The 24,088-nt window shown below is 39.8% G+C and overlaps 1 protein-coding gene across 1 annotated transcript in view; it reads right to left on the bottom strand.

Moving 5' to 3' along the window:
* Nucleotides 1-799: 799 nt before the first annotated feature.
* LOC107540865 (cytochrome P450 3A12-like) overlaps nucleotides 800-24,088 on the bottom strand; it is a 31,786-nt gene continuing 8,497 nt past the window's right edge. Inside the window, exons 4-13 of the mRNA XM_016217715.2 lie at nucleotides 23,721-23,820; nucleotides 18,846-18,959; nucleotides 18,500-18,588; nucleotides 16,832-16,980; nucleotides 12,500-12,627; nucleotides 11,390-11,456; nucleotides 8,495-8,655; nucleotides 5,839-6,065; nucleotides 2,178-2,340; nucleotides 800-1,080 (exon numbers count right to left, since the gene is read on the bottom strand). Coding sequence (XP_016073201.2) covers nucleotides 985-1,080; nucleotides 2,178-2,340; nucleotides 5,839-6,065; nucleotides 8,495-8,655; nucleotides 11,390-11,456; nucleotides 12,500-12,627; nucleotides 16,832-16,980; nucleotides 18,500-18,588; nucleotides 18,846-18,959; nucleotides 23,721-23,820 — 1,294 coding nt within the window. The 3' untranslated portion in view covers nucleotides 800-984. The remainder of the gene's footprint in view (nucleotides 1,081-2,177; nucleotides 2,341-5,838; nucleotides 6,066-8,494; nucleotides 8,656-11,389; nucleotides 11,457-12,499; nucleotides 12,628-16,831; nucleotides 16,981-18,499; nucleotides 18,589-18,845; nucleotides 18,960-23,720; nucleotides 23,821-24,088) is intronic.

Raw genomic sequence — 24,088 nt, 5'->3', positions numbered from 1 at the left:
GGCAGATCCAGTTAATGAATTCAGAGAGAGCCTTCCATCTTAGCCACCACACCCTGCTGGCCGTGGCAATCTTTACCCTCCTATCAGGACAGCTGCTGGGACCCTCCCCCTTTACTTGTATGTATACACAGTCATGTAAACACACACACACAGACACACACACACACGTAGCTAGCTAGCTATCATCTTTCTATGTAGAAAAGCATGAATTTACACAATACATTCAGTTCCAGTCTCTGAGGCCATAGGGTTCTTTTGAGTTTTCTCTCTTTCTGAATCATAGACATTCTTCTCTAGGAGAGAGGAGCCTGGCTTTCATTATCCATAATACATTTACTTATTTAATACATTTACTCCTTTATGTAGCCAAACCTTGTGCCATCCCCTTTCTACTCACTTATCTTAATATGAGTGAGTTGTGAAAAAGGCCCCATCCAATCAGTGATTGTGATGATTAAAAACATTTAGTCACTGGCTCCCACTGACTTGGTTCTATAAATTCCCCCCTATAGTGCACGAAAGCATTAGATAATTCTACTGTGAAGAGATGTTTATTGAGACGCTCAATATAATATATGATATAGAATATTCAAAATAAAATGTGATATGTCACTACTGCTGTTACCACAATAATTCTTCTTTTCATTAAAGTTTGTTGATAAAATTGTAGAAAATTTTGTATTCTTGGTTAGTGTTAAGAAACAGTAGATGGAGATAGTATTATAAGAGCCCAGTAAGCTGGGTCTACATATCTGGCACTTATTTAGTCATCTCCTTTATATTGTGTAATATAAGGGAGGTGACTAAATACTCTATGTAGACATTGAGAGAGCTAAATGAATGTACAGAATCCCTAGTCATTCATCAAGTGCAATAAATTAAGTTCATCTTCATTTCTGGGTTTTATTCACAAAGTACATTGAGATCTCTTGTGTCTGGGCATACAGCTCCCTTGAAGAACAAAGTGTAAGTCCTTAGGGAAAGTCAGGCTCCACTTACAGTCCCATCTCTCAACTCTGCCATTAGAACAATGGGTTTTTCTGGTTGAGTAAGTCCTTGAGATGCTAATTTCAGAGGGATCTGCAAATGTTAAACAGCATATGAGAACCAGTTAATGAAGCACTGTCAACAACAGAAGCAAAGTAGATGAGATACATTGAGCAACAGTGCTGTACAAACATATAAAAATTACTTTTAGCATAATCTATCTTTGCTTTTTTATACTTATTTAGTAAGCTGCCTCAAGACTGGTCAGTGAAAGCATTCATCAATACATTCATTCAAGAAAATATCAATACAACACCTATTCTGTACCAGGCCAGAGACAATATCATGTTGGTTTATGTTTGGTTTAAACTTTAAGTAAAAAGGATGAGTTTTTAAAATTTAAACCAGATTCTTAGGCATTATGAAAAACTTTTTGGAAAAGCTACACAGAGTTAATTTTGTGCATGTTGAAACTTGCAAAGTAACCCTGAGTACATATTACATGTTTTAATTGTGTGACCATCCTTGACTTCTAGAGTCCAGCCACCTCTCCCTGTGGAAACCTTCCAGTTTCATGATGGGAAAAGGTTGTTGTGAAGCTTTGTGCCTGTTTTCTGACATCTCCTGGCTCCCAAGTGTAGTGTAAATAGTAAACTTCTGAAGACATATATAGTGTTTTGACTAATTTTTTAGCTCTATTCTCTCCCAATCACTTCTTCAGTGTTGGGGGAGCTACCAACACAGTCACCTTCTGATCACAGCTGACTGAAGGGCAAGAAAATTATCATGGAGGGTGAGAAGCACCAGCCACAGATGACTGGGAGCTCTCAGAGAGTGTCTTACCCACCCCAGGTGTGCCAGAGACCCACTCCCTCTCAGGGCTGAGTCCCCCATTTGTACACACTTACAGGACTGCTACACAGCTGCCCAAAACCACAAATAAGGTGGAAGCCATCTCCATCACCCTCCTCTTCTCTGAGAAAGCCTACTTAAGGAAAGGAGCTGCATAATAAATGCGTGAGTCCTAGAAATAAGCCTTATTATAGGGCCTTGCTTGACATGAATCAATGGAAACTCTTAGGCATGTTTGTGTGTTAGTGTGTGTGTGTGTGTGTATTATATATATCACTTTTTAAAAAATTTCCCAGCAAAGCATTATCTAGACAATGGTAACATGGTAAGGGTCAGACCTGTGTTTCTTTGCAAGGTTTGAAGGAGAAGTTCTGCAGAACTCTGACGATAGCAACTTTCATGTTCATGATAGCAAACCTCATGCCAATGCAGTTTCGGGGTCCACTTCCAAAGGGCATGTATGTGTAGGGGTTTATGTTGTCCTTGTTCTCCTTACTGAACCTGGTTACACAACAGTAGATGAAAACAATGAGTAAAACATAAGCACCACAAGAGCTACATGTTGGGAATTCTTATTTAGGCACCTCAACCAGTAGTATACAGGATGCTCCTGTGGGCTAGTCAGTGAGATCCTACTATGGTTATTTTGCTGTGAGAATTGTAAGCTACAGATCCTTTCCATTCCCCTTACCCTATGGGAACTTTCAGCTTCATTGAAGAGATGACATGAATGCTGTTTAAAGGAAAATTTATCTGTAAACACTAAATTACATTCAGGGTATTGAGATGTTTGCATTCTGAAAGGCAAGAAGTAAATGAGACTGATTGAAGGAAAAGTAGGTTCCTGCCTCCATCAAACTCATACTTGTCTCATGGAGGAAGGAAGCGGGAATAATTATTTCCTATTAGTTAAGTTGCTATTTTTTTCTTTCCCTTCCCTTCCCTCTTTTCCTCCCCCCTCCTCTGACCTTTCCCCTTCTGCCCCTCTCTCCCCCATTGAATAGCTTAAATCGGATGACTTACATGGGCATATCATGCTGCTCTGCTCTAGTATGATCATGGCTTCCTTGTCTATTTGTTTTTACTAGGCTATAAATTCCTTGAGAGTTGGACCTATGCTTTATTCAAATTTGATTCCTCAATATTTGATAATATTAAGGAAAAATGTGTATTTGGGAAAAGTGATCATGGCATTGTGGTTATGTATTTTTTAAGAGTTTTTATGTTTTGGAGAACATTCAGAATATTTACAGATGGTGTGCCTTAATATGGAAATCAGGAGGAGGGTGTCAGTGGCATGTGGATGGGGCGGTGGACATGGGTTGACGGCTGTAAGGCAGGTGATGAGCACACATATACTCATTAAAAGTATTTCATAACCCCTGCCAGTTTGTCTCAGTGGTTAGAGTCAGCCCTTGGACTGAAGGATCTCAGGTTCGATTCTGGTCAAGGGCATGTACCTCAGTTGTAGGCTTGATCCCAGGCCCCAGTCTGGGCACCTATGGGAGGCAACCAATCGATGTCTCTCTCTCTCTCTTCCCCTTCCACCCTTTTTGAAAAACCATGGAAAAGAATATCCTCGAGTGAGGTATAAAAAAAAAAGTATTTTATAGATGTGAAGCAAAGAGAAGTACAAGATGGCCAACAGATATGTGAAAAAATGCTCACCACCAACCACTAACTCTAAGGGAAATGCAAATCAAAACTACAATGAGATACCACCTCACTCCCATTAGAAGGTTGCTATCAACAGGACAGGAAATAAATATTGGCGAGGATGTGGAGAAGGAAAACCCTAGAGACTGCTGGTACCAATAGGAATTGGTGCAGCCACCATGGGAAACAGTATGGAGGCTCCCCAAAAGAAAAGAGCTACTGTCTGACCCCGCAATCTCTCTTCTGGAGACGTACATGAAAAATTTGAACACACTTATTCATAAACATACATGTACCCCTATGTTCACCACCATATTATTTATAATAGTCAAGACATGAAAACAGAACAAGTGTCCTGCAACAGATAATTGCATAAAGAAGATATGCAGCATATATACAACAGAATAGTACTCCACCACAAAAAAGTGAAGTGTTGACAATTGTAACAAAATAGGTGGATTCTGAGGGTGCTACACTGAATGAAATACACCAAATGCACAGGACAAGAACCACATGATCTCAGCCATACATGGGATACAAGACAAAAAGCAACAAATAAACAAACAAACAAATAAAAATAAAATCACAGATACAGACAACAGAATGGTTGTTACCAGAGGGGAAAAAGGGTGTGGGGAGGATGAGGAAGGTGCAGGGGGTCAAATGCCAGGTGATGGGAGAAGACTAGACGTTGATGGTGAGCACATAAGAGTGTACAGATGTTGTATTATATATAACGCTGTACAACTGAAGTCTATATGATATTATTAATCAATGTTACCCCAGTTAATTTTTTTAAAGTGAAAGGTCTCTGATTTCATGTTCATGAAGCTATGGGGGGGGGAACTTCTAAGTTTGGGGGAACCACAGAAAACAGAGGACTTGGTCAACTAACTTTCTTTTTTTTCTTTTTAATTTTTTTTTTTAATATATCTTCATTGATTTCAGAGAGAGAAAAGGAGAGGGAGAGAGAGAGAAACATCAACGACGAGAGAGTCATTGATTGAGCCCGCAACCCGGGCATGTGCCCTGACCGGGAATCGAACCCTGATCGCCTGGATCCCAGGTCGACGCTCAACCTGTGAGCCACGCCCGGCCAGGCCAACTAACTTTCTTTCAACAAGTACTATGTGTATAAGCTATGCCAGAGCTAAAGACACCATGGCAAATGAGACAAGATGCACACCACTAGGGATCTTATAGTTGTGCTAATAAAAGTCTAGATCTGAGGGAGTGTCCTCAATAGTTCTTTCCAATTTTGCTCACCAATACAATAAATGGGAAGCATCAGCTCTTTCCAGAGTTCAAGCTGTGCCCAAAGCCAGGCCTTGGCTCTGAATTTACAGAAGAACATGCTAAAGACCCCTAAGGAGGAGTGTCTTAGAAGGTCTAGGAAGCAGATGGTCTCCCTTTGGAGAGTCACCAAATACTGAGCGTAGGAGGAAGCTGACACAGGACTGCAGCCCAAGACAGACTGGGGGACCTGTATTCACCTCTGTCCTCAAGGGGCTGCTTAAACCAGCAGGGTGAGGACCTCTCAGGTTGTCAGCCTGCACCCTCCTAATAATGATAGAGGAACAGCAGCCAATGTTTGTAAAAAATGGAATGTGGGAACACTGGCGGTAAATTCAGAGAGTTAAAGAGAATAGCACAGAAAAACTTAAAGAAAAACAGCCATATTCCTAAAATCAGATAGGGATTAAGTAAATTATAGCATATGCATACAATCACAGATATATAGATATATAGATATATATAGAGAATGGTGTTTTATACATAGGATGTAGTTTATAGTTTACTGTTAAATAAAATAAGTAATGTAAAACATACTATCATTCTAATTTTTTAAAATCTACATATGCATAGAAAATGCCAATAATGACATACATCACATTATTAATGACACCTATATTAAGGTATTGGGACTATAGACAAATACAACTTATTTTTTAATCTTCACCTGAGGATATTTTTTCCATTGCTTTTCAAAGAGAGTGAAAAGGAGAGAAAGAAAGAGAAACATCAATGTAAGAGAGACACATTGATTGGTCACCTCCTGCACAGACCTGGGATCCAGCTTGCAACTGAGGTATGTGCCCTTGGCCGGAATCGAACCCGGGACCCTTCAATCCGCGGGTCAATGCTCTAAGCACTGAGCCAACTAGGACTCTTTTTTTCTAGTCTAGAGATTGTAAAATAAAATCACTCGTGTAGGAAAAACAAACTTATAACAATAAAAAGGTATACAAATAAATGCACATGTTCATCATCTATACCAACAGACATCAGAATATGCTCCAACCAGCCTGGATCAGGGTGGGTTCCCCTTCCCGGGCCCAGTACCTTTCAGGACGGAACTCCTCAGGCTCTGACCAGTACTTTGGGTCTCGTTGAAGAATAAAGTTTGGCACCATCACCACTGTCCCTTTGGGAATGAACACCCCATTGATTTCCACATCCTTCTTACAGGCCCTCTCAAGTCTACCAGCAATTGGGAATAATCTGAGAGTCTCATTCAACACCATGTCGAGATACTCCATCTGTACCAGGGCATCGTAGGTGGGAGGTGCCTGGGAAGAAAGAAACAGATTTTGATAAATTGAGATTTGAGATCAGCTTTCACCTCAGTCTATGTAGTTCTGTAGAAATGTTAGCAGCTCCAAAGAATAACTTCTTTTGGTGAAAGACCTTAGGATTTATAGATATTTTAATATCTATCCTGTCCTTTGGCTTGCTTAATGGCCATGGAGATGGGAGTAGTTATGACTATGGGGAGACCTTGGGGACAATTCCATAAACAGGACCCCAAATCCCTCACATTATTATGTGGTGATTTTTTTAATCTCATGTGAACAAATGTGACTAATAGACTATGACCCATACTCTTAACTGAAATATGTCAACGTCACTGTTTCCTTTCAAAAGAGAGGCCACACTTCTGTACCAAGGAAAGAGAATGTGTAAAAGAGAAAAATCCCTACTTGACATAAAGTGTTTTAGTTGAAAAAGCCTGCTTGCTAACCCTTTAGATTATCTATATAATTTGGAGGGAAACACTACACACACAGAAACTCTATAAATAACGTGGAGAGAAACAAGTTCCTTTCTAAACCAAATATGGCAAAAGAAGGGTGTGACTGGATGCTGGCTACCAGAGCGCACGCTTTCATTCTAGTGAAGGTTATATAGAGGTGGAACCCCACTCAGTGCCATGCAGCCTTGCAGGAACAGTCTCCTAGTTGTTGCTTCAGGGTTTCACTGTAAGCTGTGAAGATCTCAGGCAAGCCTCTCCAGCCCCAGAAGCCAGCCTCTTCACACCACAAACAGTTCCAGTTTTGTCAGATATCTGAAGCAGTGTGGGCAATATGTGGTGTTATATTGAAGAGGCAATATTGCAGAGGTTAAGGGCTAGGCTAGTGGCTTCTCCACCACTAGCTATATGGCTAGTGTGTGAAAGTGATTTCATCTCTCGGTAGCTCAGTTTTCTGATATGTTACATGGAGATAATTAGAGTTGATACTTCATAGGATGTGTGGCAGAGACATTCACTGCTCACCCAATATCCATGTAGTCTCCTGTTATCTCCCAGCCCACTTGAAATTAGGGAAACCAGCTTTGAGAATGGGCTGTGAGCTGAAGTGATGTATGTCAGTTCTGAGCCAAAACATTTGAAAATCCAGTGAGCAACACTCTAGTTCTTTATTTCCCAACCAAGATGAAGGCCTTGTGTTCCAGAAAGTGCAGCTACAAGAAAGTGGGGCTTTTTTAGCTTATAGTTCCACATAACTATGTGGAACAGAGACTCCCATTCCCATCCTCTTCTAACAATCCATGTTGGACATATAAACATGAGAAGTAAACTTTTGCTATGTAAAGTCACTGAGATTTGAGGACCAATCTGTTACTGAGGTATAAACTAGCCTATCCTGGCTAATATAGAACATTTTAAAGATTAAGTTCATTTATAAATACAAGACATTTAAGATAGACATATACAGTAAGGGGCAAATGTTAGCTATCAGTGTTGTTGTTGTAATTATTACTATAACAAAGCAGAACACAATGCTTTAGCTAGTCTCTGTCTTTTAGTGACCTTTCCATCTTATTACTATCAAAAGAATGCCAATGTGGGCTTTCCCTGAGAAGAAAGATAATCTTTAATTAGGTAGGTTTTAAAATCTTTATACCTGAAAGGCTTATAACTCAGAGAAGTCATATGACCTGTCCAAAACCATAGTCTGGACTCAGATCTCTGTCTTCTATTTCCTACCCTATGCTCTTTCCTGTATATCAGGCTTCTCCTAGTCTACAATGTTTACCCAGGGTGTAGATTGCACTATTTGTGCCAGTTTTCCACCCTTGCCTGTGTCCATGCCCTTAGTCATCTAATTGTGTGGTGCCCTCCTATTATGATGCTGGGGCTGGCCATGTAGCATGTTTTGAATCAATGGAATGTTGGCTAAGAGTCATGCAAGCAGAATTCTCAAAGGCACCCATATGCTTGGGCTTCTTGCTCTTTCCCTCGACAATTGCCTGAGAAGAACACACCCAGGCTAGTTGTCTGGAGTATGGGAGATGTGTGGAGAATGTGTAGAGCTGAGTCGCCCACCAGCTTAGCCAAGGCCAGTCTAGATCAGCTAACAGCCAGACCAAAGAAAGTCCTGTCAATATCAACACAGATAATTACCCAGACACTTGAGCAATAAGAGTTTATTGTTAATTGCCACTGAGGTTTCTTAATTTTTATTTTCACTTGACATTATTGTGATAACAGATAACTGATATGCCAGAAAACCACTTTGTTCAAAGATCTTATAATCTGTGAAAAGCACATATTACCTAAATTGATTTGTTTTTGTCTCCTTACATCCTTCCTAAACAGCACCGATAAAAGAATTGATGCTTATGCTCTTTGCAAAAATTCTCCTAAGAAGTGGTGAGGAGGCATTCTTGCTAAGGCTTCACATTCTCCCTCCCTCTCCAGGTATCACCCACTCACCTTATTGGGAAACGTTGCATCAATCTCCTCCTGTAATTTCTGCTGCACATCAGGGTGTGTGGCCAGCAAATACATAAAGAAGGAAAGAGACGTGCTAGTGGTCTCATATCCAGCAAAAATAAAGATAATAGACTGGGCGACAAGCTCCAGATCAGACAGAGCTAGAAGGGAAAAAAAAGACATTTTAGGTAAAGCAGGTCAGTGTACAACATCACAGTTTAGATGATGAGAAATCCAAATGAAACGCCAAACTGCTAGAAGAAAAAAGTGGAAATTAATTCAGAACAAATTGGGTGGGCTCACACTCTAATGTGTATACTACAGATCCAGAAAAAGGCAAAAAAAAAAAAAAAAGTCAATCCAATTTTTCCAAAGGATGACACCATTCTTGGCCATCTGCTCCTGGTTACATCACTCTCACCACTAACTGAGCTGTGTAATTCCAGAGAGAGTATTCTTGTGAAACAAACACAGTATGTTATTGGAGAATCCTAAAAGTAGTTTAGTTACAAGTAATATGGGGTAGCATTCTCCCCCAGGAAAAATTTAAATCATTTTGTATGAATATACCTGAAAATTTTTTGAGACAGTTTGCAATACTAAGGTTTAGGTAGAGAAAATTAAAAGATATTTCTTCTAAGTTTTCGGAACTTAAGAGAACAATAATGGGCTACAGATAAACTATTCTACTCAAGGTATTGTCCATGGACCAGCAGCATCAGCAGAATCTGGGAGCTCATTAGAAATGCAGAATTTCAAACCCCACACTAGAATGATCAAATCACAATTATGAACTTTCAAGTTATGTGGTGATTTGGGTGCACAACCTAGCTTGAGAAGCATGGATTATACCTTGAAGAGGCAGGCATCAGGTAATAGAAGACCTGGGACACATGTCTTCAAATGGATGATCTCAGATGTATATAGAAACTGCTGAGATAGACAAAAAGCTAGAAAAGTGTTGACTGATCCTAGTCTAATCATTGGCATTGAAATAGCTGAAGAATAAATGTGTCAACAGAAGGGCACTGGACAGTATGAAATAGAAAAATAGGGCCTAGTGAGTGGAATTAGCAAAGTTTATTCAATCATGACCTGAATGTCATCTTTCTCATATTTACTCTACTTTATGCTCAGCAAACAGCTCTTGTGAGCAAACTGCCCCCCCCTTTTTTTTAAATTTATCTTTATTGTTGAAAGTATTACAGGTGTCCCATGTTTTCCCCCATTGATCCCCTCCACCTGGCTCCCTTTTTTATTTTCTCCTGAGAGAATAAATGTGGTTAAACTCTAATCTATTTGCTTGGGACTGGATTAGGACCTTTAGATACTTAGAGCACCGAAATAAACATGGTACTCCTCACAACCTTGTAATTCACAACTAAAACAAGACAGGTTTACAGAGTTCCAATTTTCCAAAGATGATTTTTATTATGCTCTTGGGGGTAAATTGAACTATCAAATTCCTTCCCTCAGGAAATACCTCATGATATTCCAAGTTTAGAGCTCTGCTGCCCAATATGGTAGCCACTAGCTATATGTGTTTATTTAAATTTTAACTAATTAAAATTAAATATAATTTAAGATTCAGTTTTCAGTTGTGCTGCTCACATGTCAAGTGTGCAATAGCCACATGTGCCTACTGGTAATTCTATTGAACAATGCAGATATAGAATATGTTCTCCTTCATTACAGAAAGCTATATTGGACCACACAGATAGATGATAGATTAGGTAGGTAGGTAGGTAGGTAGGTAGGTAGGTAGGTAGGTAGGCAGATAGATAGATAGATAGATAGATAGATAGATAGATAGATAGATAGATAGATGATAGATAGATAGATAGATAGATAGATAGATAGATAGATAGATGATAGATAGATGATAGATAGATGATAGATAGATAGAAGATAGATAGATGATAGATAGATAGATGATAGATGATAGATAGATAGATAGATAGATAGATAGATAGATAGATAGATAGATAGAGAATGGATGGAAGAATAGATGATAGATAGATATAGATAGATAGACAGACAGACAGACAGATAGATAGATAGATAGATAATAGATAGATAGATAGATAGATAGATAGATAGATAGATAGATAGATAGATAGATAGATGCTAGGTGGGTAGATAGATAAAAGAAAGAAGGAAAGAATAAAAATTTAAGAAAAACATGATGTATTGAAAAAAGAATGACGTAAAGAGAGTAAATTTCTAATAAATGAGATCATATTGATATAAAATTTAAAAACCAATAAATAAATGAGGAGAAATGAAAGCTCTCCCTTACAGTGGAACATCAACTCATAAATGTAGAAGAAATGTTGCAATTAGAAAGTCATCATTTTGCTACCATCGTAGTCAAAAACCATCCGTGGATGATAAAACTAGTAGGAAGAGGAACAGAATACTTACTTAGCCTCAAAGGCTTCCCCAGTGAAGACTCTGACACTAAGTAAATGAAAAATAAAGCTTTACAGTAGAGTAAGCTACTGAACACAATTTTAACCAAGTGTTCCAAGTTAAGGTCACCAACACTGGGGCAATGTGCTTCCCGATGTGATGAAGTCTTGATGCAAATTTCCGTGCAGCTGGATGAGGCCAGAGAAGAGACACTGGAAACAAGCTCCCCAGAGATTCTGATGTGGGTGATCCGCAGACCACTGACTGACCTCTGGGCATAAAATTCTTGTATATGGTACCCTTCAAGCTTGAACATAGCTGTGGCACATGCTTCTAGAAAGTGCCTCTGGCTACCACTCATATCTGAGCATATGTCTTCAATTTGGCAGAAACTCTTATCTGCCTGGAAAACGTCCTGCACATTTTCAGAACCACCGCTGCCTCTGAGCCCCCCACTGGCCCTCTGAAGCGTGCCTAGTGTACCTTTATGGGAGTCTGCTTCTTTGGCATTCTGGGAGTTAATCATCAGCTGAAGAAAGTCCACTCGGTGCTGGAAGCAGAAGGAGAAATTTCAGGGTTAGAAAGGAATAAATCAAGGGTGCAGCACTAAATTTCTTTCCTAATAAAATGGCCCCTTTAAGTCCAGAAGTGTGTCTAGTGTTGCTTGAGTCATCAGGGAATAAAAACATCCAGCTGCAAATTTGGAGAGCAGGATGTTTCCCTGAGAAAAATCTAGCCCTTATGTCCAGCTGCTTTTTGGTCCCCACTCTCTCTGATCTTCAGCTTCTCTCACTTTTGAACACAGCTTCCTGGCCAAAGAGTTGCCTGGCCCCTCTCCTGTCATATCTGCTTGCTCACAGAAATGTCCCGGATCGAAGCCTTCTTTCCCTCTCGCCTTAATTCTCAGTGAACGACCACATGGATTAACCTCCTGTTATCTGAAGTTCATTGGCAGTTTTTCTGTGAGCAGCTTCAGTGCCCACCGTCCTAGAACTGCCCACATGTTCGGTGCAACCCTGGGGCACCCAGCCCTAGCCCACGGCCTGCAGGCATCCTCGTGCCGGCCTCCAGGTCCGTGAAGGCGACGCTGGGTTAGGCAGCCTGCAGCCTCAACGCCAGGGAAGGCCGCGGCCCTGCCCGGTGTCTGAGCAGCTGCAGTTAACGCGGAGCAGCTCCACGGGTTCCGGGGGGACACCACTGCAGAATGTGTAAAATACGAGGCTTGGAACTGATGTGATTCTTGCAAATTTAAAATCTGGGGAATTGTGATACCAGGAAAATCATTTTTACACAGTAATTTTAATACTTTGACAATTTATTGAAGGAAAGTAGAAAACTTTTTCTCAATAACATCCATGCAGTGATATGCTGACCCTTGTGCCTATTACTACATTTTAGACGTCTCTCTGACTCACTTGGTATTTCCTTTCCTATCCTCTACCTCGTTCATTCCACACAAAATGTTATAACTTTCCTCCTGTAAACCTACAGTTCTCCACTAACCTAAGAAAAGAAAAGTGCACAAATCATACGTACACAGCTCAATAAATTATCAAAGAGGAAACACACTCACACAACCACACCAGATTTTACCTTTTGGTTATCTTGGAGGCGACTTTCTTTCATCTTTTTTACAGATTTTTTGAAAAAATCAGTAACACTTTTTGGAAACAGAGTAATATTAAATGATTCAAAAACTGGGCCAAGGAATGGAAAGAGTGCTGTAAGAAAAAAAGAAAATACAAATGAAACACAATGAAATACAATGAAAATACAAACTGTACTTGGAGCAATTATAATTTTCCCTACCAGTCAGAAGAGTAAAAGACACCAGGCTTCTCAGCCAGGAGCCAGTACCTCTATGACCTTTGCTCAGACTTACAAGCCCATGGCTGAGCAAGGGCAAGTCCACGCACAGGGGCCATCACTATAGCAGTGGGATCAGTGGCCCCTTCCTCATCTTTTGGGTGACTAAAGGAACAGAATTACAACCCTCAACAGCTTTGCCTTTTATCTTTTAAACTAGATTATCTCTGAATAAACCAGACCAGAGTCTGAACTTTAATTAAATGTACTGTTCAAGAAATAGTCAGATGCACATGCATTGACACAGTAGAACACTAGACACTAAAATGTCAACAATTATATGAGAGTTTAATTATAGGAGAGTCTTATTTCTTCTTTGTCTTTTAAAACAATTCTGACATTTTTTTATAAGAAATGTGCATTGTATAATAATACAAATATTAACCAAAATATATTTTAAAAAAGAATTTGCAGTCAGGATAGAAATAATACAGTGCACATCTTTCAGCCATAAGGGAATAAAATTAGAAATCAATAACAAAGACAATTGGGAAACTCACTAATATGTGGAAATTAAAAAACACCCTCCTAAATAACCCATGGGTCCTACAAAAAATCAAAAGGGCAATTAGGAATTACTTTGAGATAAATAAAAATGAAGAGACAACATAACAAAATTTATCAATAGAGCAAAAGCAGTGCATAGAGACAAAATGTGGCTATAAGTGTCTACATTTAAAAGGAACAAAGATCTCAAATCAATAAACAAACTTTCCCCCTTAACACACTGGAACAAAAGAGCAAACAAAACCAAAAGCCAGCAGGAGAAAGCAGATAACATAGATGAGGAAAGAAACTAATAAAATAAAGAATAAAAACAATAGAGAAGATCGATGAAATCAAAAGATTCTTTGAAGACATTTAGATAAATTGACCAAGAAAAAAGAAGATTCAAACTACTAGCATCAGAAATGAAAAACAGGAAGTTACTACTGACATTAAAAAATTTAAAAACTATAAAGGAATATTATGAACAACTGTATGCCAATAAATTAGATAACTTTGATGAAATGGACAAATTTCTAGAAAGACACACCTATAGAAACTGACTCATAAAGAAACAGAATAGACCAGTAACAAGAAAAAAGACCGAATTCGTAATCAAGAAACTACCCACAAAGAAAAGCTCAGGACCAGATGACTTTGATGGTGAATTCTACCAAATATTTAAAGAACACCAATTTTTCACAAACTCTTCCACAAAATAGAAAAGGAGGGAGCACTTCCAAACTGATTGTACAAGGCCAATATTACCCTGATACTAAAACCACACAAAGATATCACAGGAAAAGAAAGCTACAGACCAATATATTTTATGAACATGGATGCACTAATCCTTAACAAAACACTAGCAAACTCAATTCAGAAATGTATAAAAGGAATTACATACCACAACCAAATGGGGTTTATCCCAGAAATGCGAGGCTGTGTAATACACTATACCAATAGAGTAAAAAACAAAAGCCACATGATCATCTCAGTACAAGCAGCAATAGTATTTGACTAAATACAATACCTTTTTGTGATAGAAAACACTCAACAACCTAGACATAGAGAGGAATTTCCTCACCCTGGTAAAGGCCATGTATGGAAAACCCATAGCTAACACCATACTTCAGAGTGGAAGCCTGAATGCTTTCCCCTAAGCTTAGGAACAAGACAAGAATGCCTCTTTCACCACTTCTATTCAACATTATGCTAGAGGTTCTAGCCAGGGGAAGGAGCTTTAAAAAGAAAAGAAATAAAAGGTATGGACATAGGAAATGGACAATAAAAACTACCCCTGTTATCAGACAACATAACCTTGTATACAGAAAATCCTTAAATATCCACCAAAAACCTATTAGAATTCATAAACAAGTTCAGTAGGGTTTCAGGATACAAGATCAATGTACAGGGTGAGTTGTAATTTTATAAGTTGCAATAAACAATTCAAAAGTGAAATGAAGAAAACAGTTCCAGTTGCAATAACTGGAATCAAGAGAATACTTAGAAATAAACTTAACAAAAGAAGAGCAAAACTTATAGTCAGAAAATGACAAAACATTGTTGAAATAAATTAAAGTAGGTTTAAGTAAATGGAAAAACATATATGTTCATGGATCAGAAAATTTCATCTTGTTAAGATGGCGATACTACCCAAATTGATCTACAGATTTAATGCATTGACTATCAGACTCCTAACTTGATTCTTTATAGAAAATGACAAGCTAAATTTAAAATTTTTATAAAATGGCAAAGGACCCAGGATAGGCAAGTATGAAAAAAAAAGAATATACTTATAAAACTCACACTTCCTGATTTCAAAACTTACCACTTACAATAATTAGGGCAATGTGATACTGGCATAAGGATAGACATATAGAATAAAATTTAGAGTCTGAAATAAACTCAAGTGCCTAAGGTCAACTAAATTTAAAGGAATTAAATTTAGTTTTAAATTACAGTTGAGATACAATATTATATTAGTTTCAGGTGATCAATATAGTGATTAGGCATTTATATACCGTATGAATGATCACCCTGGTAAGTCCATTACCCACCTGAAACCATACATACTTATTACAGCATTACTGACCATATTTTCTATTCGGTACTCTACATCCCCATGACTCTTTTTTATAACTGGCAATTTGTACTTAATTCCTTTTACCTTTTATACCCATCCCTTCAACTGCCCTCCCGTCTGGCAATCATCAATTTGTTTTCTGTATCTATGAGTCTGTTTCTATTTTGTTTGTTTTGTTTTTTTAGATTCCGCATAGAAGTGGAATCATATGGTATTTGTCTTTCTCTGTCTGATTTATTTCACTTAGCATAATACCTTCTAGGTTCATCCATGTTGCCTCAAATGGTAAGATTTCATTTTTTATGGCTAATATCCCATTCTATATATGTACCACAACTTCTTTATTCATTTGTCTATTGATGCACACTTAGGTTGCTTCCATATCTTGGCTATTGTAAATAATATTTCAATGGACATAAGGTGTGTATATATCTTTTTAAATTAGTGTTTTCAATTTCTCAGTAAATACCTGGAAATGAAATTCCTGGGTCATATGGTAGTTCCACTTTTTATTGTTTGAGGAGCATCATTACTGTTTTCCATAGTGGCTGCTCTAATTTACAATCCCCTCAATAGTGCATGAGAGTCCCCTTTTCTTCACAATTCCACCAACACTTGTCTGTTGATTTATTGATGGTAGCCATTCTGACAGGTATGAGGTGATACCTCACTGTGGTTTTAATTTGCTTTTTTTTTTTTTAATATATCTTTATTGATTTCAGAGAGAGGAAGAGAGAGATAGAAACATCAATGATGATGTCATTGATTGGCTGCATTCCGCAACCCGGGCATGTGCCCTGACCGGGAATCGAACCCTGATTTCCTGGAACCTAGGCCGATGCTCAACCACTGAGCCACGCCCGGCTGGGCAGTTTGCTTTTTTTAAAAATGAGTGGCAGTGTTGAGCATCTTTTCATATGTCTATTGGACATTCATATGTCTTCTTTAGAGAAATGTCTACTCAGATTAAGATCAACTGAATTTTGAGAACGGGTCTAAGTCCATTCAGTGGGGAAAAATAGGCTTTTTAATAAATGATGCTGGGACAGCTGGATAGCCATATGCAAAAGAATGAAGTTGGGCTCATACATTATACCATATATAAAAACAAAATAAAAATGAGTATTTTTTAGAGTCCACATTAAGTGAGATCATACAGTATTTGTCTTTCTCTGTCTGACTTATTTCACTTAGCATAACGCCCTCAAAGTCCATCCATGTAGTTGCAAATGGCAGGACGGTCCTTCCCCTTTATGGCTAGATAGCACCCATTTTATCTATCTATCTATGTATGCCACATTTTTTATCTGTTTATCTGTCAACAGAAACTAGGTTGTAAAAATGATAGAATTGTACATTTTAAATGGATGAATTATATAGTATGTGAATTATATCTGAAATGAGCTTTTATAGAAAGAGAGGAGAAAGGAGAGAGAAGGGAGAGGTGGGAAAGGGGGAAGAAGGAAAAAGAAATACAGTAGTCCACATACTTATGCAGAGAATGAACGGATTGAAGAAACTAAATTTCAAGAGCTGCTTGACATTTTCCACAAAGGGATCTTGTGGGTTGTTGAGGGAATCGATGTTCACTCCAAATGATGTGCTAGTAATCACATCCATGCTGTAGGCCCCAAAGATGCTGAGTAGAGAAAGAAAGACATAGAAAATTAAAATCAGCAACTCTCTACTATCCTTATGCAACAAAAACAAGAGGGGCATGTAAATTCATATACCCAGGCAAAGGCAGGTAAAGAGCCACACAACCATCAAAACCATCTGCTGGACCATCTAAAGAATCTGTGCTCCTGTCACACTCAGTCATGAGGTGCAGCTGGCCCTGTGCTGGGTCATGGGCACACTAAGGCAAGTTAGACCCACCTGTGAGCACACGAGATCAGTCAGAGGGATGGAGACACATAACCAGACAAATTACAGTAGTGTTTTGAGTCTGGACAATAGTACCAGCGCTGTGCCTGAGCAGGACAAAGGGTAGACAATGAACTCTTCCTAGTGGAATCAAGAAAGGTGACACTGATGTGGCTCTTGCCTCACGCAGTATCTGTGCTCAGAGCTGATTCTGCTCCAGCACATTACAGAACAGCAGCACTGGTCTGAGTTGCCAGGAACACCATCCCTCCTTCTCTGCACTCCTGCTAAAGCTCCTGAAAGACCCACTCTCCTCAACTCCAGTGATCCGAAGTTGCCTCGAGGGCAGGCTCATTTCTGTAAAATGTAAGAATTAAGAATGTTCCTGGCTTAAAAAATACTAATAATAAATCACTCCAAAATCGATTTGGGGGAATCCCAGAGGTGAGTGATCACATGTCCCCAGTTTTCCCAGATCAGTCCCACTTTACCTCTGTTGTTCCCCCATAGTTAGAAGAATCTTACTTTTTTAAGATTTTTAAAATATATTTTATTGATTTCAGAGAGAGGAAGGGGGAGGGAGAAGAGAGAGCTGAAACATCCATGATGAGAGAGTCATTGATGGGCTGCCTCCTGCACGCCCCCGACAGCCTGCCCATGTGCCCTGACCAGGAATTGAACCATGATCTCCTGGATCAAAGGGCGATGCTCAACCATGAGCCACGTCCAGCCGGGCGGAAGTATCTTACTTTAGAAAATAAATGACATGCTCTCCCTACCCATAGTCTGTACAGGACCTTCTTTATTCTGAGACTAAGGAAAGGAGAAGTGATGGTAAGGTTTAATATTTAGTGTTTTGCTGGTATCCCCATCAAAATCATGAAGGGGTTTAAGTTGTTCCAAGTTCCACGTTGCAAATTCCCTGCGCCACCTACTGCCCACCAACACATAGCAGTGCCTTCCCTGCCCTATGTCACACTCTCTACACCACAACTGCTACAATCGTGTTTCTACTTTCTAAGCTGGGTATTTTTGTCTTCCAGAATATCCAAGGTGACAATTAAGCAGACAAATTAATCCTGGTGCATGTACACAGGAAAAGATCTTTCTCTCCTGGCTGCCCTGCCTTTCTGGGTGAGCCACGTCTTCTCGGGCAGCCCCCTGGAGTTCTAACACCACACACCTACTTCTGTTTGGTCACCAGAGGAACTCAACAGTGGGAATTTCGGCTGTCAGGCGGCTGGAGGCCTTGGGGCAGAGCTCAGAATCGCAGCAGCTGGACTCCTACTTACTCTTTCAAGGTGACGGGCTTGCCTTTATCTGCTTCCTTCCTCAGGTTCCTCACCAACACATCTCCATACTTGCCAACGATGGGGAACATCTAGACACAAAATACAGCACCACCCGCAATTAAATGTGAAGACTCGTGTCCTAGAAAACCTAGCTTTCTCAAACATGGAGCAGTAAGCGATATTTTGTAATGAAGCTTATGATGCCACTTCTAGGACATAAAAATGAAAGACCATTTTTAGGAAGCTCAAATTCAGCAGGCTACCCTTGGAAAGAAACTACCTTATTTTCTACCTGTTCCAGATGCATTCTTTAACTTTCAAATTAAATATCCTCTTATATCCTTACCTCCTTGAGCTTTCCACTGGTGAAGGTTGGAGACAGCAGCATTCGTATTCTCTTCCAAGTCTCATCCTCAGCCATAGAGATGGAACTTTTCATAAACCCCACTGGACCAACAGACTAGAGTTAAAAGCAAAAGACATTTTGTTCTACATAAGTTTTGACAGTCTCAACAGTTGTAGAAAATCTGTTAAACGGGCATCAATTATTCAACAAATATTTGGTGACTGCCTACTTAGTAGCAGGTCCTATGCTAGATACTCAATAAATACTTATCCCAAATGTCTAGCATCTCATGAAGGTGCAGGAGACTTCCAGACACCTGATGTGCTTTCCAGCCTTTATTCTAATCACCTTTTTCAATGCAAAGGACCCATGTGTCAGGGAAACTGCTTCTCCAAGGGAATAAATAGCAATACGTCTAGTACGTCATCCAGGGATGTGCGGAATAGAAAGAAATTCTTGACAGACAGACAGGTAGCTTTGGCAAACTGTATGCTGCCTCAGACCAGTTCTGTCTTTACTTGTATGTACAACATAAGCAGCTTGAAAAAAAGGATGTCTTAATGGTGATTTTTTAAAAGAAGTAGTTAATACTTAAAAGATTAGGAATCTATTTGCTATTATTAAAAAATAATAAAATTTCAAGGAAACCCTTTCCCCCTATATTTTTCCACCAGGGATAAAAGAAAAAAATGAAGATGTGATTGATTCTATTTCTCAGGTTGGGACTGGCCAATCAAGCCAACCTACTTGAGACTTTCTTCCATCTTTTTCTTCCTACTTGTATTTTGTTTTAAATGTATATCTCCAATACGCATTCATGATAAAAACTTACCAACTAGGAAGAGAGGGAATCTTTCTCAACTTGATAGAGAGCATCTACAGAAAAGTTTACAGCTAACATCGAATTAACTAACGAAAGCCTGGAGTCACATCACTAAGATGGCAAAGTCAGAGACGCCAGCTTCTGTTGCCCCACAAAGGACAATTAGACAGCCATCCACAAACAAAAATAGGTCTAGAAGAGTTCAGTAGTTCACTCAGGAATCTTTAGCAACAGAGTGGAGGAAAAAAAACACACCAAAACCCAAAACAACAGCAGCAACAAAACAACACCTGAGAATAACTACAAAATGGGCAGGGAGAACAGTCTCATTTTGCCTGCATCACCTCATTCCCCAGGCCGGCACTGCTCAGCGCCAGGAGGGCACTGCCCAGCCTGAGAGCCATCCCCTTGCTGAGGAAAGAACATCAGGGTGAGTGGCAATGTTCTCTAACCTTAAATGGCATCAATTATTCAACAAATATTTGGTGACTGCCTACTTAGTAGCAGGTCCTATGCTAGATACTCAATAAATACTTATCCCAAATGTCTAGCATCTCATGAAGGTGCAGGAGACTTCCAGACACCTGATGTGCTTTCAGGCTTTATATTTCAATCTCCTTTTCAATGCAAAGGACCCATGTGTCGGGGAAACTGCTCCTCCAGGGGAATAGATAGGAATAAGTCCTAATACATCCTCCGGGGCTGTGCAGAATAGAAAGGAATTCTTGACAGATACACAGGTAGCTTTGGCAAACTGTATGCTGCCTCAGACCAGCTCTGTCTTTACTTACATCTGCAGCATGAGCAACTTGAAAAGGGGATGTGTAAAATGGTGGGGTTTTAAAATAAAATAGTGGTTACTACTTAAAAGATAAGGAATCTGCCTGGCTCAGCGGCTGAGCATCGACCTAGGATCCAGGTGATCAGGGTTCGATTCCTGGTCAGAGCACATGCCCGGGTTGCGGGCTCGATCCCCAGTCGGGGGCGTGCAGGAGGCAGCCAATCAGTGACCCTCTCATCATTCATGTTTCTCTCTCTCTCCGTCTCTTTCCTCTCTCTGAGATCAATAAAAACAGATAAGGAATCTATTTGCTATTCTGAAACTGATACAATTACATGGAAATCCCTTTCCCTTCCATTTTCCCACCAGGAACAGAAGAAAAAAGAAAAAGGTAATTCTATTTCTCACATTGGGACTGGCCTATGAAGCCACCCTGCTGGAGACTTTTCTTCCATTTTTCCACCACCATGTATATTTTTTAAGTGGACATCTCTAATACACATTCATGATTTTAAAAAAACTCACCAACTAGAAAAGGGAAACTTCCTCAACTTGATAAAGAGCATCTATAAAACCTACAGGTATCATCACATTAATGAGATAAGTAACATCACCTGGTGGAATAGGAAGATCCTACCTCCACTGCCCCCCAAAAAACTATTAGCTATCCACACACAAAAATAGGTGTAGGAGAGCTCAGGAGTTCACTCAAGAAAATTAGCAACAGGGTGGAGGAAAAAAACACCTGAGAATAACTATACAAAATGGACAGGCATAATAGTTTCATTTTGCCTGCCTGCATCACCTCATCCCCCGGCCGGCACTGCTCAGTGCCAAGAGAGAAATCCCCAGCCTTTGAGACTTCGCCTTGCTGAGAAAGAACAACAGGGTGAGTGACAATTTCCCCAGCCTTTCAGGGCATTGCACAAATTACCTGCTGTGGTTTCACTATACCCACTATTCTGGCAGGCATAGAAGGGCGGTCTAGAAATAGTTAAGGACAAAGAAGAGCAGGAACTACCAGTACCAGCCATGTGGCATGAATAACCATGATTTTTTGGGTACGGCTCTGCAGGAGACCCCAACAGCCTTTGAGGCTGAGGAAACCAACGGGGCACAGATGCTGTGAACCCCCTGCAGATTTTATTGCTGACACCCCCACAGATTTTCACATTCACAAAATCCAGGAGCCTCATTCCTGCCCAATCACACTCCACTTCCACCAGTGCTGCCCCAATTTGTGCCACCGCCAACGCCCTTAGCCTCAGGATCTGTGCCAGCAGCCAGCCCTGGCTTCTGTGGCTGGGCATGTGTATAACACCAACCCAGTCCTCTGCTGATTCTCAGGTGCCCAGAGCCAGCTCTGACTCCTGTTAGTGGGCTGCACTGCCACTTATGCCCACAGCTAACCCCTGCAGCCACACACCTGCACACTTTCAGCCTCAACTCCATTCACCAGCCCCACTGCTGTACATGTGCTTGTAGGTAGCTGCTATAGCTACATGAGTGTACACTGACAGCCCAGGCACTCTAAGCTACTTGTGTGCCCACAGCGGGCCCAGACCCTGCCACTGGAACCAGATCTCACAATTGGACATGTGTGCCTGCAGTTAGGCCCAAGAATTTGCATACCACCAAATTTGGCTGCCACTGCCACCTGCCCGAGTCCCTCACCACTGGACCTCTTGATGCTGTTGAAGACTCCAACAGCCCTTGCAGCCACCATGGGAAAAACACAGCTCTTGCTGTCAAGGATCATACAGTCGGTTATGTTGTGAACCCCTGCTACCTGGCCAACGTTGTCCACCAGACCTGGAGGACTACACACCCCATGAGGCATCCTGTACCACTAAATCAAGGGCACTCCAGTGTGCCCCAACCCACAAGTAAAGGTCTCCCCTTACTAAACTTACTTTATAAAATCTGCAAGAGGTGACTGCTTCTTCAAATGCACAGACACCATTGTAAAACTGCAGTAATCACAAAGAATCAGGGAAACCTGACTCCACCAAAGGAACACAATACACTTCTAGCAACAGACCCCAAAGAAATGGAGATCACAAATTGCCCTGACAAGGTATTCAAAATACTTGTCCAGCTAAGGTCAGAGAGCTAAAGAAACAAAAATTTTAGCAAGATCATCTGGTGGTATATTTGCTGATTCTTCATGGTCCCTTAGTCTTGCAATGGTATCTGTGCATTGCCATTAACTAATTTTACCTCAATAAATCTAATTTTTGTATAATTTAACAAAATCAGAAAAAAAATACGAAAAAAGAGAAGTTCAACAGAGATATAAAGCATAAAAAGAAAAAAAAATAAATTCTGAAACTGAAGAGTACAATGACTGAACTAAAAAAAATGCAACAGAGAGTTACAAGATCAGGCCCAATCAAGTAGAAGAAAAGTAAGTCAACTCAAATGACAGATCATTTACAATTATCCAGCCGTATCCCACACCCACGTGCGCTGGACAAAAATCAGGAGGGATATCTTTGCTATGGAGGTCCCCCTGAGTAGCGAGGGGTCCAAGCCCCACACCAGGCTTCCCAGCCCAGGGGTTCCAGTGCTGGGAAGAGGGTGCATAAGCTATTCAAGGAGGAAGGATAGCCTTTTCACAAATGGTGCTGCAGCAATAAGACATCCATAGGAGGGAGGAAAAGAACCTTAACCTACACTTTACACCTTATACAAACATTAACACAAAATGGATCACAGACTTAAATGTAAAACATAAAACTCTATAATGTTTATATACATAAGAGAAAATCTTTGGTACCTACGGCTAGGTAAAGAGTTTTAAGAATTGGCACTAAAGGGACAACCTATACAAAAACCGGTAAATTGGCTTTATCAATATTTTAAAAATATATTTGCTCACTAAAGACCCTGATAAATGACAAGCTACACACTGTGACTATAAAAGAATAGTAAGAGGGAGCCTTATGGTGATGGAACAGTTCTGTATATTCATTATGGCGGTAGATACACAAATCTACACACATGATAAATTTTAATAAGCAGCACACACACAAATGAGTGCACATAAAAATTATGAAATCTGAATAACCTCTGTAGATATAGTACCAATGTCAATTTCCTGCTCTAATAGTGTACTATAGTTATACAAGACATTACTATTGAGGGAAACAGAATGAAAGGGGGATATTCCTGTATTTTCTTTTGGTAACTTTCTGTTACTCTATTATTATTTTAATATTAAAAATTAAAAACAAAGAACAATTTAATTTTAAAAAGAATGGATGCCTACCCGCCGATTTGTGAAGACAGAATAACATTCTTTCACTAGGACTGTTTTGATCAGGTCTAAGTCGGTGATCACCAACACAGGCTGTCGACCGTCATAGATCCTGTGTTCAAAAAACAGAGTTGATTAAATTGAACAAGTTTCTGCAGCTGAAGCCACTCCTGCAAGTCCAGACTTTCATTCTGATGCTACAGAATCTATATTCCTAAGATCATTGTTAGAAATTACATTAGAACATTTAAATTCAGGTGGCGTGTGTGTAGGAATTTCCTATACCATTCTTATTTTTTGTATGTTTAAAATATTTCACTATCAAAAAAGAAGTTAAGTTAGTAAATAGATGAAGGCAAGTAAATTATCTGAGAACATTA

Source organism: Miniopterus natalensis, chromosome 3 (assembly GCF_054644295.1).
Source record: "Miniopterus natalensis isolate mMinNat1 chromosome 3, mMinNat1.hap1, whole genome shotgun sequence".
Classification (NCBI taxonomy): domain Eukaryota; kingdom Metazoa; phylum Chordata; class Mammalia; order Chiroptera; family Miniopteridae; genus Miniopterus; species Miniopterus natalensis.
This window is presented reverse-complemented; position numbering and strand designations above follow the sequence as displayed.